The sequence below is a fragment of the Myxocyprinus asiaticus genome, chromosome 12 (assembly GCF_019703515.2).
Source record: "Myxocyprinus asiaticus isolate MX2 ecotype Aquarium Trade chromosome 12, UBuf_Myxa_2, whole genome shotgun sequence".
Lineage (NCBI taxonomy): Eukaryota > Metazoa > Chordata > Actinopteri > Cypriniformes > Catostomidae > Myxocyprinus > Myxocyprinus asiaticus.
This window is the reverse complement of record NC_059355.1, coordinates 3437621-3453993: the sequence shown is the minus strand read 5'-3', so window position 1 is coordinate 3453993 and position 16373 is coordinate 3437621. Positions and strand designations below refer to the sequence as shown.

Genomic DNA, 16373 nt, shown 5'->3' with positions numbered 1-16373 from the left:
TGTATCTATCTACAGGTATCTATCTATCTATCTATCTATCTATCTATCTACCGACTATTTATTGTTTGGTGCTCTTACTTTTCTAGGGTACTTCAGCATCCCCTCTGGCAGTTCACTAAGCAGTGTTTGCCCATGAGGTGTGTCCAACCCTCCATTTATCTGCATGCTGGTTGGTGGGATCAGGGATCGGACCAGTGAATGGTTCAGATCCACATGAAAATCTGCAGATATTTTTCGGCTGTTCTGCATGTCAAACAGAGAAAGGACCACAAAGAACGGCTCCACCTGGAGAAGTCACAGAAAACACGATGCATTTAATCTTTAGCAGAAGTGTGTGTTGAGACAGAATTTGACATGTTGGACTGCTCCCACAATCAAAGCAATAAAAAGCGCCACAAAGCCACAGTGTTTACACTGTGCTTTACTTTTGTATGTGTGTGTGCACATTAAACTTGGATATAAAAAAGATTTTAACATCAAAATATTGTACACTTCTCATTAAAGGTGCAATTTCTGTGCTACTAGTGCTGCCAAACAAAATTGCAAAAATGTTGACTGCTTTCAAATAGGTTTTCTTTTTTGGGGGGGGGGGGGGGGGGGGGATTTTTCCCCTTTTTCTCCCAATTTGGAATGCCCAATTCCCAATGCGCTCTAAGTCCTCGTGGTCGCATAGTGATTCGCCTCAGTCCAGGTGGCGGAGGACAAATCCCAGTTGCCTCCGCGTCTGAGACAGTCAACCCGCGTATCTTATCAAGTGGCTTGTTGAGCGCGTTGCCACGGAGACACAGTGCGTGTGGAGGCTTCACGCCATCCACCGCGGCAACCACGCTCAATTCACCATGCGCCCCACCGAGAACAAGCCACATTATAGCGACCACGAGGAGGTTACCCCATGTGACTCTACCTTCCCTAGCAACCAGGCCAATTTGGTTGCTTAGGAGACCTGGCTGGAGTCACTCAGCACGCCCTGGGATTCAAACTAGCGAACTAGCGAACTCCAGGGGTGGTAGCCAGCGTATTTTACCACTGAGCTACCCAGGCCCCCTAAAATAGGTTGTCTAAATACTACCCCAGTCTTCCACTTGTCACACAAACAGATAGCCCCGCCAAGTAGTGTAGTCTAGGGCATACGCAGGCATACGCCCACCTGAAATAAGTGATGATACGTATGGCCGCCAGAACAAGTAGTCTTTTGACCCGGAACTTTTTAAATTTACTAACGCGATGCCACAGCACCGTTGAGTGAATTGTGTGTGTGTGTGTATATAGATATACATATAGATATATATATATACACATTTAAATGTAACTTATAATTTCTTTCATATATTCACAGTATGCCCACCTCTTCAGTCATTACTACACCAATGGCCCCGCCCTAAACTCATGCCATTGTTTGAGCCAATGTTTCTTTGACTGGCTGGTCAGGACGTTTAAACAAATGAAGTAATGTTTTGATGACGCCACAGAGCCACAATGTATAAATTTTTTGGTGGAATCAACTGTACACAAACACTAACAGCAGGAAACCAAAATCATACGGTAACTGTAATTGAAATCTTACACTTAATGCAAGAATTTATATTTTATAAAAATAGTAACTGTACAGATCCCTTATATTTACAGAATAAAGACATAACAATAATGTTATATATGTTCAGAAGGAATGTGTGTGTTCTGAAGAAAATTCTAGCTCTTACCAGTTAACTTTTATATGTGGTTTTGTGTTTCTTTATTGGGCAATGATTTATAATAGAGTGGTTTAAACTGTTATATTTTATATTATATCTTATATCCTAAACCTTTTTGTAAACAATGTTTAGCAAACAGTAATTTTTATCATTTTAAATAAATAAATAAACAGGAAATAAAATGTAGCTTTTATTTCCGATTCATTGATTAATTGAAGAAATAATCACAAATTATACAATTATCAAAAGAATCATTAGTTGCAGCCCTATGTATTACTCTTACATTAGTAGTAGGCCCCTCCTCATTCTCTGCTACACAGCTCTGCAGGTTGAAAGACAGATCGTTGCAGCTGACCAAAACTCGCTTCCCAAACTTCTCCTCAAACTGCTTCACATCAGGCTCAATGCCAGACAAATCAAGTCTCTACGAGCCACAACAAACACAGACAAACTTAAACACATTATTGTTATGCTACACAGTACACACAGACCTCAAATCAGTAGCTTGCCCTTTGACTTCAATTGATTGTTTGTTTATTAGGGGAGCTGTGATAGGCTCACCTGTGTGTCAGGGTCCAGAGTGAAGAGTTTGAGACGGGTCTCGCTCCTCATCTTGGATTCAATGTCTCTTGCAGTCTGAAAAAAAGGATGGGAAATACTAATTACCACAGTTGAGGGTGTTAACTTTTTCAGCATATTGTGTAACATCAGTATGCATTTGTTTTGTGAATTATTGTATTAAAGACCCCATGAAATGTCATGACAAGTACAGCCTTTAGTTTCCAGTGACCCAATTGGGAGTGAGGTTTAGGGGGGTGAGAGTAACGGGAGCCAGCTGGTACATGATAGCTGTGCAGTATGTAAACCTCACTCCCCTGGCCTCAAGAGGCGCACTAGCGACTGACACTAGAGTCAGTGTGTCCACTTCCCATGCCGGCTGAAGCTGGTTTGAATCCCGCTCGGAGCGGGTCGAGCAAGACAGGTTACACTCGCGCTTGGCATTTGATATTGCGCGTTTATTCATGATCCACGCCTGAGTGCTGCAGGTAGTAGCGGTTTGTTTTATGGCTCCAGCAGGGACTTCTTGTTTGGTCATTTTATCTTTCCTCTTGCACTTTCCTCATACACTGATTCTTGAGATAAGAGACAAAATGTTTAAAATCAGAGTTTTTATTTTTTTATACTAAGTTAATTTGAAAATGAATACATTTGTAGACAAAGGTCTCAGCTTACAAACCATGGTAGGGAACAGGCTTTTATAAAAACACTTTTTTTTCTGAAAATTGACATTTATTCACTTAATAACTTACATCTTACTGTCATTTGTGTCTACTCCTTCAGGCATGCTAAAAAGCATGCAATTTTAATTTGATCCATCCAACAAGAGTGTAAAGTCTTTAGCTATCTAATAATAGTGTTCAATAAAGGAGTTAAGTGATAAAATACATTATATAAATTTTTTTCTGTTTTCATACTATTTTGAAAATCCTGACAGAGTTGACAAAATTGAATATTTTTCCATCTGAAGCATGTGTTGTACACTGGAGCCATTTTGTTTTTTTCCTCATTTGTAACAGAAATGATCATAATTGTAATGACATGAGTTGACATGTTGAAGCTGTGACCACAAAGACTTAAACAAAAACTTACCAGACCACATGTCCTACTGTTGCATCCACCATGAGCAGGAAGTGTTAAAGGGGTACTCAGAGTTATACCTGATCATGACATTGTCTGATATTTTCAGGATTATAAAAAATCAGACGGAGTTGACGCAAAGTGAGGATACAACTTTGATAGACAGTTTTTATGGAAAATATAATTTAAAGTTTACCTCATGTATTGTTTGATATCTTACAGATCCACACCTTTCATTTGATATTTATATTTTGATATTTATATTTATGAATTTGTTGTATTCTTAAACATTTTGTTTGGAAGTTTAACATTGTGATCTCTCGCTGAGGACAGGTTAAGTTACATGTGCTTCCAAGTATAGAGCATGCATTTAAAAAAAACTAATGAAATTATTTAAAAATATAAGTAAAAATGCCCTGAGCATACACATTTCCTTTAGATTTAACTTTTCCAGTATTTTTATTATTATGAATTTCTTGATTTTTAAAATAAAGATGACTTGTATGTAAGACATGTTTTGTCCCTTTTCTCAAGAATCAGTAAGTATATTGTTGTTTATTGTTTAGTTTGCTTTTTTTGTTTACATGTACTTTTATGTTTGTGCATTGACTGAAAGCACTTTATAATGTAAACATGTTATTATTGTCATTATTAGAAGTAATAACTCGGTTAATTGCATGACTCAGTGTCATGTGCTGTCAACATGGCAGCGCCCATAAGGGGGCGACCCGCTCAATGTAAAATTAAACAGCTTTTATTCGATTACTGATATGACTGGGGTCTTCATCACATGTGAGTGTATATAATTTTCAACATATTTCTAAAAAATTATATTCATGTCCTTGATTAAGGAAAATGAAAGAAAATGCCACACACCATGGTACAATGATCACACTCATGCTCTCAAGAGAGCAGCTCAGAAAATGGAGCGCAAGTGGAAGAATACAAAAGTAGAGATATTTCATGGTACATAGAAGGATAGTGGCTGAAGCTAGAGACAGGCTCTAAAAACTGCCAGGTCAGTATATTTTAGCAAACTCATAGAAAATAACCACAAAAAATCCTAGGTGTTTTTTCAGTACTGTGGCAACTGTCGCAGCAAAATAGTAATGACTTAATTCATTTCTTTACTGATTTAAAATGTACTGATAAAATAGAAATCATCAGAAATAAAATTGGAATTATGCAATCGTCTGTCACAGCACCTCAGAAAACAGCGTCTCATCATATTCCTCACGTGCAACTTCAATCCTTCGCTGTCATAGGTCATGCAGAGCTAATAAATCTTATCGAAACATCAAAAGCCACAACATGCATGTTAGATCCAATACCAACTAAGCTCTTAAAAGAGGTATTCCCTGTAATCTTAGAACCTCTTCTTAATAATATTAACTCCTCGCTATCCTTAGGACATGTCCCAAGAAACTTTAAAATGGCAGTAATCAAACTGCTTATTAAGAAGCCACAGCTTGATCCTGGAGAATTGGTTAACTAAAGACAGATTTCAAATCTCCCATTTATGTCGAAAATACTAGAAAAGGTGGTGTCCTCCCAACTATGTTCATTTCTATAGAGAAATAGTATATGTGAACAATTTCAGTCAGGATTTAGGCCCCATCACAGTACAGAGACTGCACTTATCAGTTACAAATGAATTGCTCTTATCATCTGATCGCGGCTGCATTTTTCTTCTGGTGCTTTTGGATTTTAGTGCTGCAACCACACACCCGACACGCGGGCAACCCACAGATACACGAGACAGTACCAACTAGGCAGAGAGAGTGAGGTTAGTACTCAACATCAAACAACAATCTAGCAAAGATACTGAGAACACAACAGGCTTGAGAAGGGAGTGAATTAGGAGAGAACAGGTGTTGCTCAGCACACTAATCAGTGGCTTGATCAGCATTCCCCCAAGAACAATCAGTGTTCCCATGGAAATGCCAATCATGCATGCCGGCCACGCCTGCAAGACATGAGGGAGAGAAAATGACAAAACATACAAGACAAACTCACCGGAGCTGTGACAAGATCACGACATTCTCTTGAATAGGCTTGAGAATTATGTTGGCATTTGTGGACTTGCATTAGCATGGTTTAGGTCCTATTTAGCATACCGCTAACACTTTGTCTGTGTAAACGAGGAATTGTCAAATCAAACAAAAGTTAAGTATGGAGTACTACAGGGATCAGTTCTAGGACCTCTGCTTTTCTCCTTACATATGCTTCCCCTGTGAGATATTATCTGGAATCGTGAAATTAATCGTGGAATAAATTTCCACTGCTATGCCGACAATACCCAACTTTATATTTCTTCGAAACCCGACAACATTTTTTGTATAAATGAAATCAAAGATTGGATGGCCAGAAATTTCCTTCTACTCAATACTGACAAAACAGAGGTACTAATTATTGGACCAAAACCTCTAAAAATAAGCTGCTAAAAAATTATTTGAGTCTCGATGGATGTACTGTTCCATCGTCTTCTTCTGCAAAGAACTTAAGTGTTATACTTGATACCAATCTGTCCTTTGAAAATCAAATTTCCAGTGTTTGTAGAGCAGCATTCTTCCACCTCAGAAATATTGCTAAGTAACGACACATGCTCTCTGTTGCTGATGCTGAAAAAATAATTCATGCGTTCACGACCTCAAGACTAGATTATTATAATGCATTACTGGGAGGATGTCCTGCAAGTTCAATAAATATACTTCGATTGGTTCAAAATGCAGCAGCCAGAGTGCTGACTAGAACCAAGAAATATGATCATATTAGTCCCATTTTATCATCATTACATTGGCTACCTGTTAAATTTCGTTTAGAATTTTTAAATTCTAACTACGTACAAAGATTTGAATGGTCTAGCTCCGCAGTGCTTAAGTGACCTTCTACCACACTATATTCTGACCTGTTAATAGTTCCTAGAATATCAAAATCCACAAAAGGAGGTTGATCCTTTTCCTATTTGGCTCCTAAACTATGGAATAGTCTCCCAAACACTGTTCAGGATGTAGACACACTCACTGAGTTTAAGTCTAGACTAAAGACACTTTGTGGTGATGTGGATGTGGCCGAACGACGTCTGTGGAGAGCGAGGCTGGGAGAGGAAGAATGGTAAGGATTGACACCTGTGGGAAATTATATCTAACAACTGTTTTGTGTTACAGTGAGAGCTGGAGAGGGATAAAAGGGCAGTCTAGACCGCCGGAGGGGAGAGAGAGACACACACGGCAAAGTGTTCTAGGTGTTTTTTGTTATACTGAAAAGCAAACCCTTGTGTGTCACTGAAAAGTGGAGAAATAAAAGACTTACGTTGGATGCTTACCCATCTCCCGCTTCCTCTTTAACAAAGAAAGCTAGAGACCTGTCACACACATCTATTTAGCCAGGCATACACCTAATTTATCCATCAACTCATAATTAGTTAGGTCTGCCAGAACCAGAAATATTTCTCACAACCTATAATTCTGCAATAAATTGAATGGCATCTACACTAATATTATTCTATTTGTTTCCCTATTTCAACCTCGGGATTCCTTTTGCTGGCCGGATCCAGCTCCGTTCCTGCATGGTGTCGGACTCCACTGCTATGTGTCGCTGAGTGATGATGACTAAATGCAGCCTGTGCCAGCCAGACATCACTACAGTCTATTACGATGGACTTCAGAGGATGAACTGATGCCAACTCCAACTGTAAGACATGGGATACTTCATATGCCACTGCCTGAACCTTGGACTTAGGATGGACCTCACTGAAATGACCTGCCGGTTGAACTGTGATGCACCTCACTGATCTCTGCCTGCATCACTGCATAATTGCCAACAAAAGCCTTCTTCAGCCAACTAACACAGAACAATTCATCTATGTGAACTTCTGTAGTTAATCCAGGATGAACTTTAAAGACATTAGTCATTAATCTTACAGTTCATACAAAATCTTTGTTTAAACGCTGGCCCTTAACACTTACTTAGTTCACTAATTTTCAACCCTGACTTGCACTGTACACAAATAACTAATATTGTCATTATATTCATACTGTTTAGCCAGAGGGGAACTGGCCCCTACAGTGAGTCTGGTTTCTCCCAAGGTTATTTTTCTCCATCAACATCTCATGGAGTTTTGTGTTCCTTGCCACAGTCACTCTCGTCTTGCTCTCTAGGGTTTCTAAATAAAATTATTATTTAATTATATATTTTTATACACAATTAACAATCATATTTAATCAAACTACACAATGATGACTCTTAGACCTTATAGATATTACAGTTTCATTTTATGTTAATGCAAGATTTTCTGTAAAGCTGCTTTGAAACGATGTGTGTTGTGAAAAGCGCTATACAAATAAAAATGACTTGACTTGACGTCTTTATGTTTAAAACTTTTTTAATCAGCAAAAACTTAGTGCACCTTTAAAAAGCACCTTTTTGAAATGGAAAGACACAGATTTCCCAGAATTACTTTATTATTAATTGCAGTGTATTTCCGCAAAAAGTTGTCTGCTTTTATGTGTACACTAGCATATAGATGGATTTGAAGCAAACAGACATAGACTTCAAGCCACAAAACTCCAGATTTGATTTAATTGAGACATGGGATATGTGAAAATATATTCAGACTTTAGAGAAAAGAGACATCTAGATGGATGATCCCAGGGAGGAGAGAGGAGGATGAAGAGACAGAGAGAATAAGAGCTAGACTACGTTTGTGTATATGTGTGTGTGTGTGTGTTCCAATGTGGGGGTGGTTCACTGTGGAATGGTTTTTAAAACATTAGCCGAGAGGACTAAGGGTGTGTTAGTGTGTGTGTTTGTGTGTGAAAAATGTGTGGATGTGTAGAGAGAGGGCAGACAGTGTAGATGCCAGCGTTGAGCTCATACAGTCAAGCCACAAATGAAACTACTAGTCTTTACCATTAATCTAGCTACCCTTTACACACAAACATCCTTATATAACTGTAACGGGAGCCAGCTGGTGCATCATAGCTGTGCAGTAAATTAACCTCACTCCCCTGGCCTCAAGAGGCGCACTAGCGACTGATGCTAGAGGCTGTAGCCTTTAGCCTCCTCGTTAGTGCACCTGCCTCTCGTGCTGGAGACACCGGTTCGAATCCCATTCAGAGTGGGTCGAGCAGGACCAGTTACAGTGGTGCCATGACCCGGATGGGAGTGAGGTTTAGGGGGGTGAATGTAACAGGAGCAGTGTGTAAACCTCACTCCCCTGGCCTCAAGAGGCGCACTAGCGACTGATGCTAGAGGCTGTAGCGTTTAGCCTCCTCGTAAGCACGTCCGCCTCCCATGCTGGCGACGCTGGTTCAAATCCCACTTGGAGCAGGTCAAGTAGAACCAATTACATAAATATAGATGACTGGTTAGACAATCATGTAATCATATGCACATATCATATGTGTCTATGTGTTCACAATACCTGGAAACTGTCCTGAAAATTCCCTGGCAAGATGTCAGTCTTGCCCAGCTCATCGTCTGGGTGAGAGAAAAACACAGATGTTGCATTGAAACTTAAAAACCTACAAACTCAGTTTACCAGTTCACAGACATACTGACTGTAAAATAACTGGTAGAGACTAGATAACAATGTAAAATAACAATCACTAAAATGTCATTGCACAAATATTAAGTTTTCAAACTAGATTTTGCATTTTATGAAGAAAATGTGAGTGGTGTTTGGACATGCAAAACGAGTTATTTATTTAATATTTAAGGTTAGGAGTTTGATCAAATGTTGAAATGTAATAGTGTTTGCTACAATAGCACTGTATTTGTTGTTCATATAAGTATAAGGAATAGTAATATATAACCATTAATAATTAGCTCTGATTGGCTGGCAGGTGTTTGTTGTTTTATACAGAGGAGAAGAAAGGAATGTGCTGTCTCCCTTGAAACTTATCAAGTGCAAATTAATACTCCCAACCTCCTCTCCAGTGTGAAATCCAAAGGGTTTAAGAGGTGTTAAGTGTTACTGAAAAGGGTGTGTTTTTGTATGGCTGTGTGCACTAAGATTTGAAGTAGTTTAAAGAGCCCCTAATTGAAGAATCACCCATATACATACATACATATATACATGTCACACTTGGGTATTTCCTCTCTAGATGGAAACAATATTGCTGACACAAACACACACAGACCATCATGTAGCTCTCCGTTTCTCCTCTCCTGCATGGCGAGCTCAAAGCTGCTGTGGAGGATCTTGTTGAGGGTGCTGATCCAGTCGTCCATTTCTCCCTCGCTGTCTGCGGCCAGAAGATACGTGCTTTTATCCTGCATCTTCAGCTCAAATGCAAAACGTCGCACCTTACTGTTCTACACACACACAGTGTAAGAGAGAGAGGCACTTTTATAATCACGACACTGGCAAACCAGAGTAAAATGCAATTTCGCCGAAGTTGCTCTTTCATAGCTCAGGCACATCAATTGAGCTGTCAATTATTAAGTTTCATTAAAGTATGAACTTGTCTCAGATGTTTCTCCTTTGTGTCTCATTTGTGATTTTTCTATCTTATAGGAGTATACATACACACACACTGGGAGAGCACCAGATATTTTAGATTAACTTTTAACCTGATTAATTTATAATGAATAAAGACCAGAAATGACATAGTAAAATAAGTTTAAAAATGTATTCCCAGATGACTGCCAATGAATATCTGGCTGATGTGCATGTGCATCTGTTGAAATGTTTAGGTTTTGGACTTAGAAATAACTTTTATTACCTCTTGCATAGAAAATGCAAAAAAAAAAAAAAAAACATATGTTAAAAACAGACAAAACAGGGTGTGCATACCAAAGGAATTTCAGGAGGGCTGGTGAATCGTGGAATGTGACCACACTTGCACTCACAAACTGTGCGCATCACAGGAGAAAGTGGAAATATTTGACACTGGGAGAAACCATGCAAGAACTAGACTGGACTTCATCACTCCCTCTCTCCCACACTCTCTTTTTTTATCTTTTTGTCTTTCTCTGTAACCCTGAGTATCCCCATCTGAGGAACTGACCATCCAAATTCAGATGTTATTAGCGATATGGTCTCCTTCCATAAACAACTTTGTGCTGCAGTAAATACACAAAACAAAGAATTTGTTCTTCAGGTGCTCTCCTGAACCTTAAAGGTATGTTCTGGCTTCAAAACAAGTTAAACTCTAATAACCGCATTTGTGGCATTGATTACCACAGAAAATAATTTTGTGACATTATGCCACAAATATTTTCAGCAAAGCTTCTGTTTCAAACGTGCTGTTGAAAAAGAACATTTCTTTAAAGATAATGTATTTATTTATTTTAATTTAATTTATTTATTTATTTTTACGAATGGGGCAGAGTTCGAGGGAAACCTGCTTGCAAAAAGTAATTATTTTTAAACTTCCAATTGGTGAGGCTTGTGGCACAGAAATTACACACTTCGAGGGAGGCCAGAGAACGTGATGAAAATCTCAGCTCACGAAAAAGCATGAGAAGAGATCTACATTCTTTCTAAAGTGGGAGTTTTCAGTCAGATTGTTCAAACAAATCCATTCAGGTTCAATTACTAAAATAATCATGTTGAAAATTTTGAACTTTAAAGGGATGGTTCACATAAAAATTAAAATTCTCCCATCATTTACTCACCCTCATGATATCCCAGGTGTGTATGACTTTCTTCCTTCTGCAGAACACATTTGAAGAAAAATAGAAAAATATCTCAGCTCAGTAGGTCCTTAAAATGCAAGTGGATGGAGATTTAACTTTTGAAGCTCCAAAAATCACAGACAGTCAGCATAAACGTCATCCATACGACTCCAGCGGTCAAATTAATGTCTTCTAAAGTGATACAATCGCTTATGGTGAGAAAAAGTTAAATATTTAAGTACTTTTTAACTCTAAATCATGCTTCCTGTCAGCAGTGGTATGCGCGTGTGACGTAATTGCTTTGGCATGTTCATGTGAGAACTGAGGCACGTGCGTCACAGTCGGAAGAGCAGTGCTGTTTACAAGTGAGAAGGAGGAATGCTGTACAGTAGCTCGGTTGGTTTTGGTTTAGATCTGTATTTATCTGTTTGTTTTCTCACAATGGTGAGTTTGTGTGCTTATCCTGGATGTCTCAATTGAGAGAAGAACGTGAGATTATGTCTGTAACATGCCAATGCAAATACATCACACGACAGACCGCATGATCTCCACCCTCTCGTGAAGCTTACCGGAAGCGATGGTTTATAGTTAAAAAGTACTTAAATATTTATCTTTTTTTTTCTCACCAAAAGCAATCGTATCACTTTAGAAGACATTAATTTAACCGCTGGAGTCGTATGGATGACGTTTATGACAACTGTCTGTGATTTTTGGAGCTTCAAAAGTTAAATCACCATCCACTTGCATTTTAAGGACCTACTGAGCTGAGATATTTTTATATTTTTCTTCAAATATGTTCTGCAGAAGAAAGAAAGTCATACTTACCTGGGATATCATGAGGGTGAGTAAATAATGAGAGAATTTTCATTTTTGGGTGAACTATCCCTTTAAGGTATTGTGGCTTATACTTATAGTTACCTGGATGACACCCATGCAGGAGTCCAAGAAAATGGTTCCTTTGGGTTCTTTTGATATTTTCTCATCTTTGTAAAAGTTCAGGTTGTATGATCCATCTCCCAGCTGGGTCAAGTGGAAATACCTTCTCTTAAAAGACTAAAGAGAAATTGGGAAAGAGAGAGAAACACAAGCATAACATGAAAATAGACCATCAAATGTTTAGATGTAAAGCTAGAAACGGTTCTAAAAATAACCCCTAGGTCAATGGGACCATGGGAAAATGGATTAATGACAACAGGAAGTTGGTAAGGCCCCACTTCCTGCTTGTGACATGGTGAGCACAAATCTGGCCCAAAGGGCAGGGCTAAGGGTCAGAGTCTGCTCTGCTCTGTACATGGCTGAAACCAGCAGAAAACAAAACTATGCAGAAACTGCAACCTTGTCATGATGTTGATGAAATCAGCACTTGATTGGATGGCTATGTTCGGAAGAACATGCTACCATATTACTCATACTATTTTGCAGTATGCAAATGTAGACTGTGCACAGTATGCAAATATTCAGTATGCATGGAATACCCGGACGACCTTCGATTTGCCAAAATGTGCAAAATACACTGTTTGGAATACTGTCCAATACAATACAATGTATTGTTAAACACAATGACCTCCTCCGTGAAAAATGGGCCTTACTTACCATTGAAATCCTATATGCACTGTGCGTTACCACACTGAGAATCAATGGGTGCATTCAAAAGCTGGAAAATGTTGCTTTTAGAGGCTGTATACAGAGTTAGGATGAAAATAAGGTGCATTTCAAACTGTTCTGAGGCCAATGCAGTCACAGTGGAGGTTAAGTCATTCACTAATTAGGGAGCAAGGGAGCATCCAATAGCTTTCCTATACAGCCAAGTGCATTCACTCTAAACTTCCAGTCAAAAGTTCAGTTTCAGGCTGCAGATGATGTTTGCACCACTTAACATGTTTGGCAGACATGGGACAATGATAACTAGTACTTAGATTCAGAATTGATAAAGCACATTTTTTTTTTTAAACAGTGATTGGACGATGCTGGCAATTAATTCAATCAGAATTGATTATGCTAATTTCTGATTGTTTGACAGTGCAAAGTGAGTTACATTGAGATTTTGTTGCCAAAGTAGAAAAACATTGTAACATAAATGTAAAATCACGTCAAATAATTTGTATTTGCATAGTTTTTTTATTTGCGCTTTTCAGCTTTTCAGAAAATCAGCTGTAATGTCTGTAACGTCTTAAAAACGTGAAAAAAAAATTGTCTATAGCTGACTGTCTATAGCTTGGTATTATTTAACATTCCACATATTTTACGGAAAACTATTTGCACCTCATTTTTTTTTTTTTTTTTTTTTTTTTTGGCATGTTTATTATTAAGTGCTACTAGTTACAAATCAATAAGGGAAATGAAAAATGCACACAGCGGCCGCCAAAAGTTGGATTAAAAATGTAAAATAAATTATGTTCAGTCATCAAACTCTACATGGCACAAGCTCTAGAATGTCTTTTCACTGAAACCCTCCTCCACCCCGGCAGCACTTGTTTAGATTGTCTTCAGGGGGATTGTGTACATGTTATATAAAGTTATTCCAAGAGTTAACATAACTGAATTGTTGCTATTTCTGAGATAATAACTGGAGGCCACTTGCTGAATTAAACATGCAACATCATGAAGTCATGTGACCACATTGTTACGTACTATTGTTTGAAACTTTTAATGTAACATAATGCACTGTTTAACATACTCTTTTAAAAAAGAAAATGGTAGACAGTAAACAGTAAGCAGTATGCTAGTACTGCATTCCGAACATACCCTTGCCCGATTTTGGTGAAGATGTGTAACTCACCCTCATGGTGACACTGATGGCACTGTTCATATTAGCTTTGTACAGCCAGCCGTGCTTGGACACACCCCCTCTTTGGGAACCCAATGAGGCGGCATCCTTTAGAGATTAGTCAAGAACATAACACCAAAGAACATATGAGCTACACATAAGAACACATTCATAAAACACAGAAGCAATCCACCTCATTTGTTTCTTTAAGCCTGAAAACATATGTAAGTCGATGTGTAACATCGTTTCCCACATTAGAGCCTCTGGACACCCTCCTCCATGTTTCAACATTAAGTCGATTTTTACCTGACCCCCTAAATTATTCATGTTCCTCCTCATCTCTACAGGGAGCAGCCTTCAAACTGAACAAACAAACTCCATTCCTTAGTGAGCGTTCAGACAGAGTGGCAGACACTGAGCTGGAATTCTGGGAAATGTACACTAGTGGCCAAAAGTTTGGAATAATGTACAAATTTTGCAGTTTTGGAAGGAAATTGGTACTTTAATTCACCAAAGTGGCATTCAACTGATCACATAAGTATAGTCAGGACATTACTGATGTAAAAAAACTATTTGATCAAATCTAGACAGGCCCCATTTCCAGCAGCCATCACTCCAACACCTTATCCTTGAGTACTCATGCTAAATTGATCATTTGGTACTAGAAAATCACTTGCCATTATATCAAACACAGTTGAAAGCTATTTGGTTTGTTAAATGAAGCTTAACATTGTCTTTGTGTTTGTTTTTGAGTTGCCACAGTATGCAATAGACTGGCATGTCTTAAGATCAATATTAGGTCAAAAATGGCAAAAAAGAAACAGCTTTCTCTAGAAACTCATCAGTCAATCATTGTTTTGAGGAATGAAGGCTATACAATGCTTGAAATTGCCAAAAAACTGAAGATTTCATACAAAGGTGTACACTACAGTCTTCAAAGACAAAGGACAACTGGCTCTAACAAGGACAGAAAGAGATGTGGAAGACCAGATGTAAAACTAAACAAGAGGATAAGTACATCAGAGTCTCTAGTTTGAGAAATAGACGCCTCACATGTCCTCAGCTGACAGCTTCATTGAATTCTACCCGCTCAACACCAGTTTCATGTACAACAGTAAAGAGAAGACTCAGGGGTGCAGGCCTTATGGGAAGAATAAAAGGTTAGAGTGGGCAAAGAAACACAGACATTGGACAACAGATAATTGGAAAAGAGTGTTCTGGATCTTAACCCCATTGAGCTTTTGTGGGATCAGCTAGACTGTAAGGTGCGTGAGAAGTGCCCGACAAGACAGCCACATCTATGGCAAGTGCTACAGGAAGTGTGGGGTGAAATGTCACCTGAGTATCTGGACAAACTGACAGCTAGAATGTCAAGGATCTGCAAAGCTGTCATTACTGCACGTGGAGGATTTTTTGATGAGAACTCTTTGAAGTAGTTTAAGAAGTTCTGAATATTCTTTTCAAATTGTAATAGTAATATTTCATGTTATTAATGTCCTGACTGTACATTGTGATCAGTTGAATGCCACTTTGGTGAATAAAAGTACCAATTTCTTTCCATAAGAGAAAAATCTGTACATTATTCCAAAATATATATATATATATATATCAAAAATACAGTATATATGTGTGTGTGTGTTTATTCTTTAGATGCCTAATTTGTCCTGTTTACAAGTATTTACATTAATCTGTAGAATTACTGTCTCTTTAAGGACAGGGACTTTAACAGGGAGTCAAATGTCCGATTAGAATAAAAAAAAATAAAAAATGTGTCATTTTTTTTAACACCATCTAACTGTAAAGACCAAAGAGGGAATTATAAGAGACATTATTAACATTAATGGCAAATGGACTATGTGGATCTCATCTTTGGACACACTACAAGGCAAACTAAACTTTTACTCTCAACATGCAGTGAAAGGATGCTGAACTCGGTGCTGAACTGGTGAGTGAAATCTGAAATATTATCAGGCAGTGGCTAATTACAGACATTTAAAGTAGTGTATGTGATTGATATACTTTCACTGTAAAGTGCTGCGCACAGAGTAAAAGATCGCTTTTGGGATTTTAAGAATCAATATTGATATAATCAAATGAAGATCGCGGTTAGTCGGAAAATCAATATTTTTGCACGGCCCTGGTATAAAACGCACGATAGAGGACCAGAGTGTCTGCGAGAGAAGCAGCTGCAGTTTCAGTCTCTCTCGCACCTCATTGAAGCGTCTCTGACTGCACTGAGAAACGCCGCTCTGAGTTTGCACTTATTTAGATGACCTGCTTCGTCTTTATTGAACTGTTGGACATGATGTTAATACAGATATAATCGAATAAAATACGGTACAATATCATGACAAAAATATCGCAATATACTGATATTTGATAGTATTGGCACAGCCCTAATGTATACAGTATATACAGTATATATATACCGTCTCTTTAAGAACAGCAGCGGTTCAGCAAGCATCTCACAAAAGTATTTCGGTTGAGCTCATATTAACGAGATTGGTGTTGAATGGCTTCTTTACCGCAATGGGACAAAAGAACAGAAAAGATATTAAAAGGCACATTATTCAGTGACAAATGGGTTGCGTGAATCTCATCTTTGGACACACATAACATGGAAGTCAAACCATTTTTTTCTGTCAACACACAGT

At 38.3% G+C, this 16373-nt stretch overlaps 1 protein-coding gene across 3 annotated transcripts in view; it reads right to left on the bottom strand.

Moving 5' to 3' along the window:
* The window catches only part of LOC127449666 (dedicator of cytokinesis protein 9-like), a 142327-nt gene that overhangs the window by 49168 nt on the left and 76786 nt on the right, over window positions 1–16373 (bottom strand). For all 3 annotated transcript variants that reach the window (XM_051713218.1, XM_051713216.1, XM_051713217.1), the window contains exons 6-12: window positions 13732–13827; window positions 11871–12005; window positions 9473–9647; window positions 8755–8810; window positions 2253–2327; window positions 1975–2115; window positions 79–285 (exon numbers count right to left, since the gene is read on the bottom strand). In XM_051713218.1, coding sequence (XP_051569178.1) covers window positions 79–285; window positions 1975–2115; window positions 2253–2327; window positions 8755–8810; window positions 9473–9647; window positions 11871–12005; window positions 13732–13827 — 885 coding nt within the window. The remainder of the gene's footprint in view (window positions 1–78; window positions 286–1974; window positions 2116–2252; window positions 2328–8754; window positions 8811–9472; window positions 9648–11870; window positions 12006–13731; window positions 13828–16373) is intronic.